This window comes from Podarcis cretensis (assembly GCF_951804945.1).
Source record: "Podarcis cretensis genome assembly, chromosome: 9".
Lineage (NCBI taxonomy): Eukaryota > Metazoa > Chordata > Lepidosauria > Squamata > Lacertidae > Podarcis > Podarcis cretensis.
The window spans coordinates 62,410,740-62,429,140 of record NC_137178.1 but is presented as its reverse complement, the minus strand read 5'-3'; the positions used below and the strand labels follow the sequence as shown (position 1 = coordinate 62,429,140).

General features: G+C 42.3%; 2 protein-coding genes across 3 annotated transcripts in view; one reads left to right on the top strand and one right to left on the bottom strand.

The window, feature by feature from the left end:
* PDS5A (PDS5 cohesin associated factor A) overlaps positions 1-8,630 on the bottom strand; it is a 53,001-nt gene extending 44,371 nt beyond the window's left edge. The window contains 2 exon segments of the mRNA XM_079990401.1: positions 7,378-7,548; positions 8,454-8,630. Coding sequence (XP_079846527.1) covers positions 7,378-7,548; positions 8,454-8,480 — 198 coding nt within the window. The 5' untranslated portion in view covers positions 8,481-8,630.
* An 8,207-nt stretch (positions 8,631-16,837) lies between these two features.
* N4BP2 (NEDD4 binding protein 2) overlaps positions 16,838-18,401 on the top strand; it is a 30,351-nt gene continuing 28,787 nt past the window's right edge. For both annotated transcript variants that reach the window (XM_079989590.1, XM_079989591.1), the window contains exon 1: positions 16,838-16,974. The gene's annotated coding sequence lies outside the window, so the exon portion shown is untranslated. The remainder of the gene's footprint in view (positions 16,975-18,401) is intronic.

Below are 18,401 nucleotides of genomic sequence, written 5' to 3'. Positions count from 1 at the left end.
TCTCCCTGAATGCTGCATGCCACACAGAAGGCTAAGCTAGAAATCTTTTCCATTACACAAAGCTCCCTGTACATAGAAGCCTAAATGTGTCCAGAAGCATTCAGTCATGAGAGCACCCACTTGTAGTCTGAAGTGGTACTGGTTGACCACTTTAGTAAGAAGTGGGCCTACAATAAGCAGCACCTGGGTCCTGTAGAACAAAGACTCCTGGGGAACTATGAGGAGGGACAACACCAAAGGTTCTACATATAAAGGACACACCAAAGTCTGTGACACAATTTCAATTTAAGAACTAATTTATCCAAAGCAATTTATAAAGCCACAAACATCACTAGATGCAGTAAAAAAAAATAGCACCCTATCATCAGCAAATCTGGCTACTTCACTGCTCACTTCTAACTCCAAGCAATTTATGAACAAACTAAAAAGAACCGGCCCCAATACTGATCCTTGGGGGACCCCACTTTTTACATCCCTTTAATGAAAGAACTATCCATCTATAGTGGGACGCAGGTGGCGCTGTGGGTTAAAGCCTCAGCGCCTAGGGCTTGCCGATTGAAAGGTCGGCGGTTCGAATCCCTGCGGCGGGGTGCGCTCCCGCTGCTCGGTCCCAGCGCCTGCCAACCTAGCAGTTCGAAAGCACCTCCGGGTGCAAGTAGATAAATAGGGACCGCTTACCAGCGGGAAGGTAAACGGCGTTACTGTGTGCGGCTCTGGCTCTGGCTCTGGCTCTGGCCAGAGCAGCGATGTCACGCTGGCCACGTGACCCGGAAGTGTCTCCGGACAGCGCTGGCCCCCGGCCTCTTGAGTGAGATGGGCGCACAACCCCAGAGTCTGTCAAGACTGGCCCGTACGGGCAGGGGTACCTTTACCTTTTTACCTATCCATCTATTTCTACACTCTATGACAGGACCTTCCCATCATTCCTTTTTAAAGATTGGGATTACATTTCCAGTGTGCTATTTTTCTGGAAAAAGAGTTGCTGGAACTCACCATGAATGCCTTTCTCTTTCTCTTAGAATGGCAATGGCACCCACTGAAGAGGTGCCGGAACTGAGTTTTGGAGAGTTCTCCCTGAAAAAAAGCCCTGCATTTCCAGCCCTCAGGTATGGAAGCTGATATTACGGACAAGATACATATTTTTGTTAAAAGATCAGCTATTTCACTTTTGAAATCTTTAAGAACTCTCAGATGGCTGTAATCTGGACCCTGTTATTTGTCAGTTTTTATTCTGTCAATAAGGCCTAGGATTTTGTCTCGTCATGACTATTTGTCTTAGTTCCTCAAACTCACTTCCTGTGAAAGGCAAGGGGATCTCACTGTGAAGACAGATGTAAATAATTCATTCAATGCAATATTATACGTATTCCACTTTTAATCACACCTTTGGTTCCCTTGTAGTTCAAAGGTCCACAAATAAAATTACATGGCATCCAAAATTATTCAGGAAGCATTTCCTAACTTTGTCCTTGCTACTGTCTTTTGTCTTCCAAACGATGTCAACTCAGAACTGCTGTTCCTTTAATTTTAGTAAGTGTACATATGACGACAGCCTTAGAATATTAAGTCAAGCTTAATTGGAGATGTAGAACAAGAATATTGTTAGGCTTCACTAGACTAACATCTCAGTTTAATCCAGGCATAGGCAAACTTGGCCCTCCAGATGTTTTAGGACTACAACTCCCATCATCCCTGATAACTGGTCCTGTTAGCTAGGGATGATGGGAGTTGTAGTCCCAAAAACATCTGGAGGGCTGAGTTTGCCTATGCCTGGTTTAATCCATGCTAATATTTTGCTTAGCTCTTTCCTAACTGCAACACAACATCAATGTAGGAAAATAGATTAGAAGCAGATACAAAACATTAAACTTCATCAATGAATCAATCAATCAATCAATCTGGTATACTACTTTAACTTTTGGTATATGAAGGGTCCTGTCACATGGTTTAAAAGAAAATACTATTATTTTTTCTATTTTCCCCTGACTCTTACCAACATAAGAAAATTTCAATAGCTGGAATGAAGACTCCATCACTGCATCAGGAAAATAACGTTTTTATTTTTGCTTACTTCATTGTACCAGCTGTTGAAACCAGTAGCTATATCAACTTGTGCCAAAAACACAACAGATCAAGAATGTGGGTCAGGTTTTGACCTACGGCATGGATGGCTTATTGGCTCAGTGCCAAATTTATCATTAAAGGTCTGGATTTCCTAGAACACTTCTGTAATGAATTTATATATTGTTAAATATAGTGCATGCTATATTAAATACCCAAGTTACATATTTCAGCTAGGTAAGAGATCATTTTCCATATTTGTAAAGTTCTCATGTTTCGGGGGAAACTCTTTGTACACAAATAACTGGCACATGTAACCGTTGAAGCTCCTGTTTTGAATTTAGTACATCCCTTTATTGTTGCCCTTACTGTCCATTTCATTGCATTTTTATATGATATGCTATTGTCAGATGACTGTTAAATTAATCAACTGAAGTGATATAGCCTTATGTCATTTGAAGATTTATTTTTAAACAAATCTATTTTCCTTCTTTTTTGGTCTTATTTCTTATAAAGAAAAAAATCTTGTATTTACCAAACTTTTTTGAAGACCAAATGTAAGCAAGTACTTTAAAACGATATCCATATTAAGTATCAATTAATCAATCTTTATTGCAGTCAAAGACCAGACAACAAAAATAACATAAACAACGTGTACTACATCAGCATGAAGGGGCAGACGTGGTAGACAAAATAGAAAATTCCCTATATATTTATTTACATTAAGTATTAAGTATACCATCCTAGATATATCTGTAATTTCATGCTAAAACATAGGTTACTGTTCACATTGTTACTATCAGAGAGTTACCTCAAAGCTGCCTTAAAAAAAGAGAGATGCAATCAACTAAGTCCTACTCAGAGAAGTCCCGTAGAAATTAGTGAATTCAAGTTAGCCATGTCCATTAACTTCAATGGATTTACTCCGAGTAGGACTAGCACTTAATAACACTCAAGTGTTTTCAGAAAGCAGACTATGATAAAGACAATGACTTAAAAGATCATAGAAGCTGAACAATTTAATGCAGTTCTCACTCCAAATATATGGCTGCTGCATATGTTCAGTCTTTAGGGACCCTGCTTGCTTTTTGACGCTTTTGCTTATGTTGCCAGGAGACAATCACAGTGATGCTACTGCACATGCAAGTTTGCCATTATAATTACTGCTGTGCGTATGACAGGAATGTTGCTATAGCTGATGAAATACTTTCATTTCCAGTACACCTCAAAGACTCAAATGAATTAGTCTAAAAGCATTTCCTTCAGGACCAATGACATAATGATGCTCACAATCAATAATCTATTCAGAAGCACATACGCACAAATATAATCAAGATGTTTTTACTTCTAGACTAGTGTTCTGTCCCAGTGAAAATCAGGTGGCTGACTAATGCAAAATGAACACAACTTCCAAGTAAGAAGATGGTCACCCACACTCTGTTCTACTTGTTTACACTTCACTTCTCCTAACATGGGACTAGCTAGGAGCCTGTTTCATAGCTGACATTGCTCTGCACATCCATCTCCAACACTGGAATATTAAACAGTGATATGGTAACTGTATGCATGGTCCACATTTATTCTCCCAAGTCTTGTCTTTAAATTATTACAGACTTGAGAAAGGCTGCTATAGAGTATACAGAACAGTAATCTAACCCAACATTGTGACAAAACTCTCTGCTCAGAGTACTATATAGTGCAACAAGGGAAAGTTCCACACATGTAGTAGGCTTGTTACCTTATCCTAAGGAATCAAAAAGAGTTTCAGCACTCACAACTTCCTTAAACCTTCACAAACCTTATCCCCAATGCATTGTATTTGTTATCAAGATCCTGCAAATAGGTAGAGAGTGGCAAAGGAATGGGGTAGTTGGGGACGGGGAGAGAAACCATACTCAAGCCAAAACAAAACAAAAGCATCACACACTGCGCTTCTCCTTCTCCCAAATGCTTCTTGTGAAAATGCTGACCCCAATTTCATCATTTGCACATGGAGTAGCAAATTCGGGTGTTTGTTTCAAGACTGGTTCTCACCAACAATTTAACTTAGTTGAGAACTTGAATCTTCATGTCACTGGCAATGCTAACGTTATTAACCAGTGTTGCTCAAAAGTATGCCAACATTTTGATGGCTGACTTAAATTATTTTTGCTCAGCTCATGTCCCCAGACACATCCTTTACCTGAAGCATGAATATGACATCATCATCTGGACTTAAAGGCAGGATGACCTTGAAAAATTCCCTCTGGATTTCAACAGTTTTCAATCATCAACAGGCTGACCCTGGGCCAGTGCCTGCAGAATGCTTACTTCTAGGATGCTACTGTGCAGCTACACTGAACATCTTATGAAATAAACTCACTGGTGTTTACATGTATCTGCATGTTTCTGACTTCCACCCAGAACATGCCTGTGTCCTTGCTTACAGGACGTCTCCTTTTTAAAACTACTTACAACGGGTAACATAACAGAAATACAAACACAAGGACCACCAGATGCAAACTCTGTTCTCATCTTCATTTTGGCAACATAATATCCAAAAGAACCAGCGAGAACATCAAGAACTCATTCACCCACTCATCTTCCAAACTGCAATGACTGCCTCTTTTTTACATAAGAAAAACTGGACAGTCACTTACATAGATGAATAAAAGGTCAGAAATCTGGTATCAGAACTGTCAATATTCAGAAAGCAGTGGAAGATTGTGTCAGTCCCTCAGGCTACTTCGCCACCAACATGACCATTACCATTCTCCAGTAGCACCTAAGAGACCAACTAAGTTTGTTCTGGGTACAGTATAAGCTTTCGTGTGCATGCACACTTCTTCAGATACCTGAAGAATCTGAAGTATCTAAAGAACTGTGCATGCACACGAAAGCTTATACCCAGAACAAACTTAGTTGGTCTCTAAGGCGCTACTGGACAATTTTTTTATTTTGACTGCGTCAGACCAACACGGCTACCTACCTGAATCTATTACCATTCTCTTTCAAGAAACTGCAAAGGGAAACTGCCATGTGAAATTACTAAACTGAATCAAAGAATTTTAGAGTTGGAAGTGACAACTGCAAGAATCTTTTGCCCAACATGGGGATCGAACCCCCGACTCTGATATTAAGAGTCTCATGCTCTACCAACTGAGCTATGTTTATTTATTGTTTCATTTAATAAACTAACTTTTCTTCAAGGAGATCAAAGTTTTATCCTCATAACAACATTCTGAATTAGGTTAGACTGAGTGAGACTGGCTGACCCAAGGTCTGAGTGGGAATTTGAACCTAGCCCAAATATGACACATTAACCACCACAACATATTGGCTCTCCACCTGCAGCTTCCACTCTCCTCTTATGTGCAAAGGAAGGGCAGAACAGAGAGAAAGCAAGTCAGCCAAGGCTTGCCATGGCTCATTTCCAGTCTAAATTAAACTTCAGAATTATTGGCTGAACCTGGACATGTAGGGGAAAGATATAGAAACACTTTAACTTCACCAGAAAACTCCCTCACTTGTCCAAAATTAGTATGGAAACCAGACAACATGCCAAAGATACTGTAAACTGTTGAAGTGTGGAAGAGGATTAGCATTAGCAACAAGATGATACAAGAGCTAAACTTCAGGGCCACTTTCTAGAGACATGCAAGCACAGTAATGCTACCTAGTTAAAGTGTCCAACTACAACATTAACAGAAGATACTGATAAACAATAGCTACAATATGAATGTAAGACCAACTGTCATTTTAAGCATCTGTATTTGCTCCAGCTTTGCAGACTATTCTGTTACTAGTTAATTTAATTGTTTAAGACGGCCAGGACAGACCCATGGTTTCTATTTTGAAATATACTTATTTGGGATTAATTAAAACCAAACTGAAACATACAAACTACACATTTCACTGTCCATGTAATCTGTAACTAATGACAAGATAGTGTTTTCTCTTCTGTTTGCCACTAGCACTATTAAAATACCTCATTGGCAGCTCTCTCAAAACTTTTCAGAATACAGTATGGGCAAAACAGAATGCAGGCAAAACTTCAAATGATGGTGCCGGGGTGAAGCATATTGGTTTCCTTCTAATATAGTATTAACTATAATATAGTATTAACTATGACAGCACTTGGATATACATGAACTACTACCAAAATCCTGACCAGACAACTGCGCAAAGGGAGACTTTACCATGATGACATAATATACACAGTGTTTGTTTCTTCTGGCTATTGCAGTCTTTCACTGTTGCAATGTAAGGACAGACTCACATTAAAACTACAATAAATAAATAAATCTACTCACAGTGTGTTAATGAAACTGACATGTTGCCTTCCCAGAACCCTAATGCCTGAAAGTTTCCCAAACCACTGTCTCTTTCCCTTCTTAGGGAAGCAGAATGTTTACATGTCCAGCTGCCTAGATAACCAAGCCCATGCATCCCTCTTCACTGGAGCTAAAGGCTCCACTGGATTGCATCCTGGTTGACATAAGAACCAAGACCCTGCTACCTTACCAACATTCCTATGGGAGTCCATCAATGATCTTTCCTGTAGCCTTTCAATGAATGATCTCACCCTCACTTCCCACTCCCTTTAGTGAAGTGTGTGACATCCCAACACCACACAGGCTTTTGCAGAAGGAAGGGGGGGGGACTCTACAAAAATAAGCAGGAAGATTCATTGTTCCCCTTCCCAATATTAACTGCAACTGATCAGAAACTTTGGGAAGAGTAGCTGTCATTGGCAAGGCTGTGAAGAGATCTGTGCAGCCCCAATATATGATTCAAGAACATCTACATTCAGCAATTACTTCCTTAGATGTGACAACATATAAAGCATTTCTAAACATATCCCATCAGCATCTCAAAAGATTATAGTGACTTTGTGAAATAACAGCTATTTTACAATCAGCAGGAACTAGAAATAATTTTATGTAACAGCTTGTCAATCAAGCAATGCTTGAGCTATGCCACATTTCTGAAAAAAATAGAACAAGAGTTCTTAAAAGTTATATAAACAGTCTTCTCCCGCCTTTAAACTTTAGAGATTTTTCAACTAGCTTTAAGGATCATAAGCGTCCTATCTCAAAAAAATTATACTGGCATCCCACAACACTCTTGAAAATGAAAGTAAAGCTGCAGATACAAGAGTAAAACAAGAGCGCAATCCTTAAGCGACAAAGCAAGATGAATCACTGTGACAATAACATCTGAAACCTTTCACTTGCTCCAAGCCAATAAGACAATGGGTGGGAGAAAGAGCAATGGGAAGAGCGCAGAAGAAAACCTGATGAAGGGCGTATTTTAAAACGAAGAACAACATCTTACCTTCAAACGTTTGACTACTTCATCGTTCGTTATTTTATCTGTGATCTCCTTAACTCCAGGAGGGTAGAAGATGATTTTGCCGTCAGCAGGAGGCTTTGGTTGGGTGGATGGGAAATCCATCCTAGTGCTGCTGGTTATAAAGTTTCCTTCTCCACAGTCCTCTACCGGCCCCTATCGGTCAGAAAACAAAAGTTCAGCGGAATAGAGGCGACTTTCCGAACCTTTTTTCCCCTTCCCTCCCCCATTTCTAAACCTCGATTCAAAAGAAGGCCCCTGTCTTTCGCAGCGGCGAGGCCCAGGGCTTAAAGTCCGCAGGACCGGGGGTCTCCCCGGATCCTCACGCCAGGTCCAGCCCGGCGCTCTCCCTCCCTTCCCCTTTCATTGGGCGGCTGCTCCGAAGCCCAACACGATTACTTTGGCTGCCTCGCGGTTCACAATGAAATGTTAACATTTTTTTATAAAAATAAAAAATAAAGAAAAGATGGAAAGATCCCTCCCGCGCCCGGGCGAGAAACGGGTCTGCGGAGAGGAGAGAGAAATAGAGCCGATCCCGAGACAGGCACTTCTTCCACCGAAGCCAGGAGGCGAGGCCTAAACTGTTAGGCCTCAAAACTATCAGGAGACGGGGAAGCCGACCGGAGGAGGGGGGGAGGAGGAGGAGGAGGAAAGCGAGTCAGGCGGAGGGGGGACCCCGAAAACAACGCAGCCCCAGCCGGCCACCCCATATCTCCCCCGCCCAGCCAAATCTGAAAACTCTTCCCCTCCCTGGCCGGGCCTGGCCTCCCCGCCTCAGGGACGGCGCCGCTTCCCTCAGGGGAGGGCGCAGGCCACTCTCCATCCACTTCTCTCAACTTCCACCTCAGGACCCCCTCCTGCAGCCCCTCGCCTCGTGTGAACGCCCGGCTCCGGCCCAGAGGGTCTTCCCGGCTGGCCGAAACGCGCCACGCCGGCGGGGAGAGCCGGGGAGGAAGGCGGCGAGCAAGCGGCGGCAGCGGCAGCAGCAACAAGAGACCCGGACCCCAGGGGCGGCCGCCTCGCTCTCTGGCTCGCCCGCCCGCCTTTTTTTTTTTTTTTACCTCATGCAGCTCCGGAAGGTGCAGCATCGAGCGGCCTCCGGGGGCGGCTGGAGCCGTGGAGGGAGGCGCGGGAAGGGGCTGCCGCTCTCGCTCCGAAGACGACGACGACGACGGCCGGCGCCCTGCCTCGGCGACTCGCTCGCCTTCCCTCCCCCCACCGCGGCGGCGGCAGCAGCAGCGGCGGCCTCAGTCCCGGCGGCGGCGGCGGCTGCTCAGGCTCTCAGGGAAGGAGGGCTCGGGCAGAGCGTGCGCCTGGCTCGCCCGCCTCGCCCGCGGGGAAGCAGCGCCGCTCCCTGGCCGGCCTGAGGAAGAGCAGCCCAGGAAGGAGGCGGGGGAGGAGAGTCGCCGCCGCCGCCGCCGCCGCCGTCCCCACTATGCCGGCTTCTCCGAAAGCCGCCTCGCGTTTCCGCGGAGCCTGAGGGGGCCCAAAGGTGTGCGGCTCTGCCTGTACCTACCCGCCGAAGTCCCATCCCGACGACCGGTTTGCCCTCACGGGTCTCGGCGGCTGCTCCCGGGTCGTGCGCGCGCGCGCTGGCGCCGAGGGCTGAGGCAACTCGTTTGGCGCCAAAACCAGGCGCTGCCGGGAGGCGGCCCGCAGCCCTGTCGGAATAGCTGGAGGGGCCAAGTGCGCCTCTCTTTTTAGATATATATAAATTTATTTATTTGGTTTTCAGATTAAAGTCTTACAATCACATATCCAACATACATACAAGATTCCAAATAATCTCCTCCTTCCCTTTGTGGGTCCTCTTGTTAATCAGTTCCCCTCACATCTTTTATGATGATCCGAATCTTTGACATCTCCCCTTACGTCCAAAATTCACAAGTGCTCCAATCCCACTAACGGTTTTACCTGTTTACGATGGTTTTTAAGATAAATTATAAACTTTCCCCATTCCTTATTAACATTTTGTTTCTTGTAAAAGTTGCTGCTTTCTCAACTCTCTTTTCTTTCTTTTGATATGTACTGGTATTTTGTTGGATGAAAAAGCCCCTCATCACTCCTTACTTGCATCCCATACCACTTTCAAGTTTGTCTCCTGATTCAAATTAATTTCAAGATAATCTCTTAATTTCCCCCCTCCTTTTTAAAATTTTGGTCTTCCTGATTTTTGATTCTTCCGGTCATTATTGCCATTTCGGCATCATCCATCAACTTGATCTGCCATTCTTCTCTGGTCCGGGCCTTTATCTTCTTTCCATCTCTGGGCCAATAACATCTGTGGTTGCATACATGAATAGTCTTTTCTGCTCACTTGTGATTTCAGCACCTTGGATTCCTAAAATAAAGGCTTCAGGTTTTAGAAAAAGTTATTTTCAAGTGTGCCTCCTTTTTACCCCCAAAATGCACTTTAAACAAGGTTGTGAAAGCATCTCTGACACGCTATGTTTCCGAGTGTCGCTGCTATATATGCTCTCCCTTAGTTGGGGTCAGCTGAGCAGGATCTGGCCTTTTTCTCTCCTGAAAGCGGCTTTCTTGTGTTTTGTTTTGTTTTGTTTTGTTTTTAAGGCTGCTGCAATATGTTATGTGCAGAGTGTGTGTGTCCCTGTGGAGCTCAGTGGGATTTATTCCGGAGTAAACCGCTGAATCATGTTCAAGTTGGAGGACCATCCAATTGCCTCTGCAAATGCGACATTATTGCTTGTGTCCAATGCTAGGGCTAGTCTAGAGCAGACCCATTGAAATGGAGAGGCATCATGGGCCCATCCATTTGAATGCAGCTATTCTGAGTATAAAGTACTGTAGCTGAATATACCCCTATAGGTGTATGCACTATATACCTCTATATACACCCAGTTGAATACACTGAGGGAGATGGAGGCATAATAAAATGAACTCAGTATTCAGGCAAGAATGTTACTTACCCCAAAATGGAAAGAAGCAGAAGTCCAGCAAAGGAAGTATGGATACAAAAACTTATGGAATATGCAGAAATAGCGAAAATTACTGGAAGAATAAGAAATCAAGATAACTTTTTTATATATAAAAGAATGGAAATGGTTTATTGAATATTTACAGATAAATTGTAAATGGATAAAAACATTGGCAGGATTATTGTAATAACCTGCAGTTTCATAAGAGTATATATTTAAAGAAGATGAGTAAATGAGCAAATTAAGTTAATTTGGATATGCAGAAGATATTAAAAATACATTTAAGGAACCGCAGAAAGAGGGGGAAGGAAGTCAAGTTTTGAAATGTCAAAATGTCAAAAAGATTGTAAAATTAGTGAAATCTATAAAATTAGTGTAATGTATAAACTTGAAAAGTATAATTTAAAAAAAAAAAAATGTGTAGGGGGGAAAGGAATTCAGTATTCAAAACCTATAGATGTGCATCATTTTGAAACTCGCATTATATTTTATGCACACAAAAGGAGTGGATATAAAGATTTGAAGCATCAAAGATCAAAGCCAAACAAACTAGCAAAATTGAATTCCAAAGGTTAGAATTTCGAATAGTTTCTTGAAGATCCATAAAGTCAATTCCTTCCTGAAGTTTCAGTGAGTTGTCTACATGATTGCCTTCACTCTGATCCTTTGAAAGTGAAATTGTGGCACCACATCTGGGCCGCTCTAAACTGTGATTTTCAATCTGGATACAAACTGAGTGGGGAATTAGGTTGTATGGAACACTTACTAATGGAGAGTTTATTTAGGATCTGTATGTAATTTCCCTTTTAGATTTAAGATTGCGACTGATTTGGGGCATCTTGGAATCCAGTGTTTTTATAGGGAGGAGCTGGCTTGTTCAGATGGACGCTGACAATGTAATGATGATAATGTGTATTATATGAGTATGTTATGTTCGTGTCTCCCTTTTGGTCAGAAATTGTCCATACTAACTTTGTTTTGTAAAAATTCTTATTTTCAGATGTTCACGTACTTTTAAACTATATTCCTGTGAAGTGGGGACCAACAGATGGACAGCAAAAGTGGATCCCGTATGTAAGCCCTCATGGTTGCAAATGAACATACTTCCAGCTTGGAAGGACAAACACTCACCATTCATTAGTCAGTGGTCTGAAGATTTAACACATCTAAACTACTGACAACAGGTAACATAACAATAATACAAACACAAGGACCATCAGATGCAAACTCTCTTCTCATCTTCATTATGGCAACATTAAATCTAAAAGATTCACCCCAAACACCAAGAACTCATTTACCCACTCATCTTCCAAACTGCGATGCTTGTCTCTTTTTTTACGTAAGCTCAAGTTTGTGTGTTTAAAAAAACACTACCACCAGGGCTCATATTGGCTTTCATTTTAATAGCTACTCCTTAAAACATTTCCCCTTCACGCTATCTTATGAAATCTATGGAGATAACCACATTGGGAGGGAATAATGTAACTTCCTCGATTTGTTTTGCAGCACAATTTTGTGTCATGCGACATGTAACTGACCAGCCTGCAGTTTATCTCTTATTCACGTTCTGATTTTAAAATATGGTTTTCACACATGTTGTTTTTTTCTTACAGTAAATTCTATTGAACGTTCATAGCACACAAACCTTACAGAAAATAAATCCAATCTGTCTATTACTTGTTTTCTGTTTGCCAGGAGCAGCTTTGGAAATGACAATCTCTTGATAGGAAGAGAAATAGCTGTAACTGCAACGGTGGGATGTGTGTATGTGAAGTTCCTTCTTCATTCTTAAACTGATTAAAAATCTAATTGGCAAGACAAAGAGAAGATTGATTATGTGAATATATTTGATTAAAAAACGTTTTTGGTGTGGATTAGTACATTATTTGTCCATGAATGATTTACAAGCTGGTGATGAGGGGAACAAGAGTGGATTAATACTGCTGTTGAATAATTTTTTGTATTTAATGAGGGAAAGAGTTTATTAGTTCAACTGAATATTAATTCATTTTATGCATTAAATGATTGTAGCCTTTTATAATTAAATTGTACAAGAATGCCACTTATTCCATTCCTTTGCTCTGTTTTGAAGCAGGACAATCAGCAGACCAGAATGAATAATCCCAATGCCTACAAATAAATTAGGATTTTGAAAGGAAACTCTGTTGTGGGTTATTTAATCCTTATTTATTCAATCAATTTATAGACTGCTTAATATAAAAAAAAACCTAAGTGGTTTACAAAGCAAACAGCATAAAGTCACACAGCTAAAATACATACTGGCCTAGTTTACATGGCACACTAAACCAAAGTATAGTTAAGTGTGAATGCAAAATAAAAAAATTCCTTCCAGTAGCACCTTAAAGACCAACTAAGTTAGTTCTTGGTATGAGCTTTCGTGTGCATGCACACTTCTTCAGATACACTGAAACAGAAGTCACCAGACCCTTCTATATAGTGAGAAGGTGGGGAGGGGTATTACTCAGAAGGGTGGTAGGATTGGGTGATTGGCAGATAGCTGTGATGAGCCTGTTGACGACTCTTAACGACTGCAATAGGTATTACAGGAAAAAGCAAGGGGTGAGAAGGTGAAAAATGGCTTTGTCATGTATAATGAGATAAGAATCCAATGTCTTTGTTCAGACCAGGTCTCTCCATGGTTTTAAGTTTGGTAATAAGTTGCAATTCAGCAGCTTCTCTTTCCAGTCTATTTCTGAAATTCCTTTGTAATAGAACAGCTACTTTGAGATCTTGTATAGAATGTCCTGGGAGATTGAAGTGTTCTCCTACACGAAAGCTCATACCAAGAACTAACTTGGTTGGTCTTTAAGGTGCTACTGGAAGGAATTTTTTTATTTTGTTTTGACTATGGCAGACCAACACCTATCTGTAAGTGTGAATGAGGAGGCAAAAGGGTACTCAGGAAACAAAACTTGGCTGCTTTGTTCCTTTCCTGTTTTTGCTGCTGTGTTGTTACCCAAAGCTAAGCCATGGTTTGGCTTAGTGTGATGTCCAAACCAAAGCTTGTTTCCTCCAAACAAACCTTAAGTAGTAAGCCAGGGACAAACCATGTTTGTGATTTGTTTGGAGCAAGACAAACCATGAGCCCAGATTCGGTTGAGCCCAGATTTTCTTCTAGTTTTGAGGGTGGGGGATGGGGAGGGGCCACAAGTGGAGTAGGTATAAATATATTTGGACACAACAAGTATACCTGGTGTTATGTTCCTGTTCATATGTTGTGAACTTAAAAGTTGACAGACAATCTTTATTACTGTGTAATGTTCTTTACAATGTTCCTGACATATTTCAGCTTTCTGGATTTATTTTTCATCTGACCTTCAGATATGAAAGCAGAGTCATCCATATGACGAAATGAAAAGTATGCCATTTGCAATAAACTTTGCATTTAATTTTAATGATTCTAAGAATGTCAGGTAAAATGGTCGGGCCTTGCACATGTTCACTTCATCAAATCATGCCTCAGTTCTCATACTATCTGTTGCTGCTGCTGCTGCTGCATCTTGTAGTCTCCATCATCTAGGCTAGGGCAACAGGTTGACAAAGGCTGCTGTAGAGTCTCAGGAGTTGAAGCAGCCCAGGAAAGAAAATGCCAATAATAATAATAATAATAATAATAATGGAGAGCTTGAAGTTTGACCACAGTCACTACTCTTTTCTGTCTCCTCAACACCTAACTGTAAATGTAAGTTAAACCCAACCCAATTTCTGCGGGGGAGCAATCCTAAAAAAAGCTCAACAACTGGGGCAAAATTAAAAAGCTCAACAAGGTGCATGTTCACTTCACCAAATCTGGCCCTCTTTGAAAAAAGTTTGGACATCACTGAAGTAAATGGTTGTTTCCCCAGTGCTTACTTAAGAGGTAAAACACTTGTATATGGATACATCTTATTTACATATAAAACTGCTGATTGTGCTATTGGGTGCACTCTAGAGTTGCTTTTTATTTTCTGTTTATGGCTTTTATTGTTATAGGATTGAAGGATCATCCGAATTGTCCTCAGGACGCCCTCCAGTCCTGTGATTTTGTAGCTATGAGATTGGATTCTGCTGAAGACTGCTAAAAGAAGTCAAACCAGTTGTTATGTAAATGTCCCTGGATAGTCTCTTAAGTATCTCTTTGCATATCTAAAGAGTACAGGTAACTGGTTTTCCCAAAAGCCAGGACAGAAGGGGGAGGGCATTCTCACTCACTTGGATGGAGTTGGTAGACTCCAGTTTGCCAGACAGAGCAATACCCCAATCCCTGACCCCACAGAGCTTTTTGGGGGGGTGCAGGAGGAGGAGAAGTCATTGCACAAGCAGAAGTCATTGAGCAGAGGCAGTAATGCTTCTGAATAGTTGGAAACCAGAGGAGGGGAGAGTGCTGATGTGCTCAAATCCTGGTTTCCCGCAGGCCACTGTGAGAATAGGATGCTGGACTAGGAAGTGGAAAGGGAAAGGTGAATATAAAATGGAAGAATGGTACAAAGAGGTGTGGGATATAGCTATTCACGATAAATTAACCTGTGCTATTAAGTTAAGACAGGGAATATGCAGGAGAAATGACTTTGAAGAGATACGGAAGGCATTTGTAGAATTTGCCCCATTAAAACGGAAAGGGGTCAAACCATCGCGAGAGGCATTGAAATTTTGGGAGGTTGGATAGTTCCAATGGAATGGTCTCGGGGGTGGGGCGCACATTTTTTAAAAAATCTATTTATTATTATTACTTTGTTGAAATTTAAAAAAAACCCTCAAAAATAAATAAATAAATTCAATAATAATAATAGTCAGGAAGAACTGTCCGACAGCAAGAGCGGTTTGACCATGGTATAGACTCCCACAAGAGAGGTGGCAGCCTCTCCTTCCTTGGTGGGTTTTCAAACCGAGGCTGGACCACATATAAACGTCAACTCCTCGAAAGATTCCATCAACAGTGTCTCCAAAATTTTTTACACATCACTTGGGAAGACTGGCGAACTAATGCCAGTGTACTGGAAGAAACAAAGATCATCAGTATCGAAGCAATGATTTTTCAACATCCACTTTGTTGGACTGGTCATGTGTGGATGCCTGATTATGGTCTTCCAAAGCAATTACAGTGGTACCTCGGGTTAAGAACTTAATTCATTCCGGAGGTCCGTTCTTAACCTGAAACTGTTCTTAACCTGAAGCAGCACTTTAGCTAATGGGACCTCCTGCTGCTGCTGCACTGCCGGAGCACGATTTCTGTTCTCATCCTGAAGCAAAGTTCTTAACCCGAGGTACTATTTCTGGGTTAGCGGAGTCTGTAACCTGAAGCGTATGTAACCTGAAGTGTGTGTAACCCGAGGTACCACTGTACAGTCATACCTCGGGTTGAATGTGCTTCAGGTTGAGCGCTTCCGGGTTGCGCTCTGCGGCAACCCGGAAGTAACGGAGCGCGTTACTTCCGGGTTTCACCGCTTGTGCACACACAGACGCTCAAAATGACATCACATGCAGGCGCGGAAGCGGCAAAACGTGACATGCGCAGACGCGCCGTCACGTCTTACGTTCCATTCAGGATGCGAACGGAGCTCCAGAACGGATCCTGTTTGCATCCCGAGGTACCACTGTACTCTATTCCGAACTTAAAAATGGAAAGTGTAATGCTGGTGGTCAACAAAAGAGGTTTAAAAACTCTCTCAAGGCAAATCTAAAAAAATGTAGCATAATCACCAACAACTGGGAAACACTGGCCTGCGAGAGCTCCAATTGGAGAACAGCCTTTACCAAAGGTGTCATGGGCTTTGAAGATGCTCGAACTCAGAACGAAAGGGAGAAGTCCGCGACCAGAAGGAGGAGGAGTATCAGGAAGAGTGGATTCAATTTAATGATTACTTAGTTAAATATGTTAAGTTAAATTAACTGAAAACAGCTTGCAGATACTTAATTGGCTTAGGATTTTATTTATGTTAAGCGATGAATTAATATGTTTAATTTCATAAAGTGAAGATCTAAGGATGTTAAATTTTATAAGAACTGTGATTTAGAAAACCGTTAAAAGGATATGCAATGAAATTCAACCAAGGGGAAGCGGGGAAATCACTTAACAATGTTAATGAGTGTAATTTTCAATAAGGCTATGATTTATGTTTGTTTGTTTGTTTATAATATTGTGAAAACCAATAATTTTTTTTGAAAAACAAGCAAACAACCTTGTTCATGGAAGACAATCTTTCTTGGCTTAGGAGGGATCGCCAAAGAGGGAAAGAAGTGGAGAGGATCCAGCCCCGCCCCCTGCATCGCACGGGGTTGGACTAGATGACCCTGGGGTTCCCTCCCTGGGTGCTCCGAAACGCAGCGGCGTTTTTCTCTAACGGGGAAGCCCCGAGGCCTCCTCCTTGCCGCCGCCGCCGCCTCACACTTCCCCTCCTGAAAGTAGCCAGGTGTGAGGCCTAGGCCGCCCCTGCCTCGCAGCGCCTGTGCCCGCCCTGGACGCGCGGCCGCCGCCGCCGCTCCTCCCGAGCTGCAGTCCCGGGAGCAGCCTTGGAGAGGCGCTGCGTCCCCGGCTTCGAGGCCTAGCAAGCCCGCGAGCCTGTGGATCCCTACGCGACTCGCGCCTGGCCGAGAGCAGCGCGGGCACGGAGACGAAAGGGTCGGAGGCGGCCGCCGCGGCCGTGAGGTAAAATCGAGCGCGGGGGTCTGAGGGGGGAAAAAAACAGGCCGCTCGCCCCCCTCGGCCGCCTTCCTCGGGCCTCCTTCCGCCCCCTTTGGAGGCCGGCCGGGGAAATGCCTCGACGGCGAGCGGGGCTCCCGGCTTCTCCTCAGCCCCCTTCGCTTTGTCTCGCCTTTGCCCCCCCCCCTTTTCCCAGCGGCGGGAGCGGGGCTCGCTCCGGAACTCATGGCCTCTGAGCGTGTGCAGAGTGCCGTCGCTTTTCGCCGCGCCGTTCCTCGGCCCCGCGGCTTCCTCCTTTTTGCTGGAAGAGAAATATTCGCGGGGATGTGGCAAGGGAGGCTGCCTGTGTCTCTTTCCCATGGAGAAGTGTTTGTTTTGTTGGTTTGTTTTGCATTCTCATTTATTTATTTTTAGATTTGAAGGTGTGCGAATACTTCAGAGGCCCATCTTCAGAGTTTTCTGCCAGCCCCTAGTCTTTCATAGACCGAGCTCGACCATGATAAAACCAGCAGATACATTTTCGGGATCTGGATTTTAGCAGAGATCAAGCGCCTCTTCCCTAATTGCTTGTCAGTGTAAAGGCAGGTGTATAAAAAGCTGGAAACATGGCTGCAATGAAAGAAAAAAAAAATCATTCCAAGAGTTGCTATGTTCTGTTGCCTTGACTATTTTTGGTTTTTTTGCAAGTGTACAGAACTCCAAAAGTTATTACAACTACCTAATTACAGTACTGTATAAGACATTTTAAATTTTAATTGCTAGAACTGTAGTACAAGGAAATCAAAACGCAAAGAGTATTTCTCTCTCACATTATTATTTTGTTTAAATTTTGAGAAACATGTAGTAAGCTTTAATGCTCTTTTCAAATTTATTTATTACGGAAATACTTTCATTTGTATGCAGCTTTTCCATTTAATTATGCTCAGAGCTCACAACAGAACATAAATTCCAACCAATAATTCCTTACAATAGCGATTAATTACTAAATCATTTCAAAAAATACCCAGCCAGATGGGTGCGGTATAAATGTCAAAATATTAATATTCATTATTATATAACTTTATTATATAACATTTTAAAAATCATCCTAAAATAAACTATCAATATTTAAAAGTATATTAATTAATGAGTAATCAGTGCAATTGTAAGTGCACAGTTTGTAACAGCTTAAAATAAGCACGTGCTCATCCTGAGTTTCAGCAAAAAGCATAACAACCCCCAACCAAAAAAGATTTGGTTTCCTGATATTAATATGTGGAGGCAACAAATGACCTTTTTTAAAACAGGTGACATATTTAAGACCAGGTTTTAATTTTGTTGCCAGACAGGTTGGGTAGATAACCATGTTGCAATTAAAACACTAAAGTCCTCAGATGATTCATGTAGCTGACTTGTAAAGATGGAGAAGAGGAGCCCTACTTTAAATTGTTTTA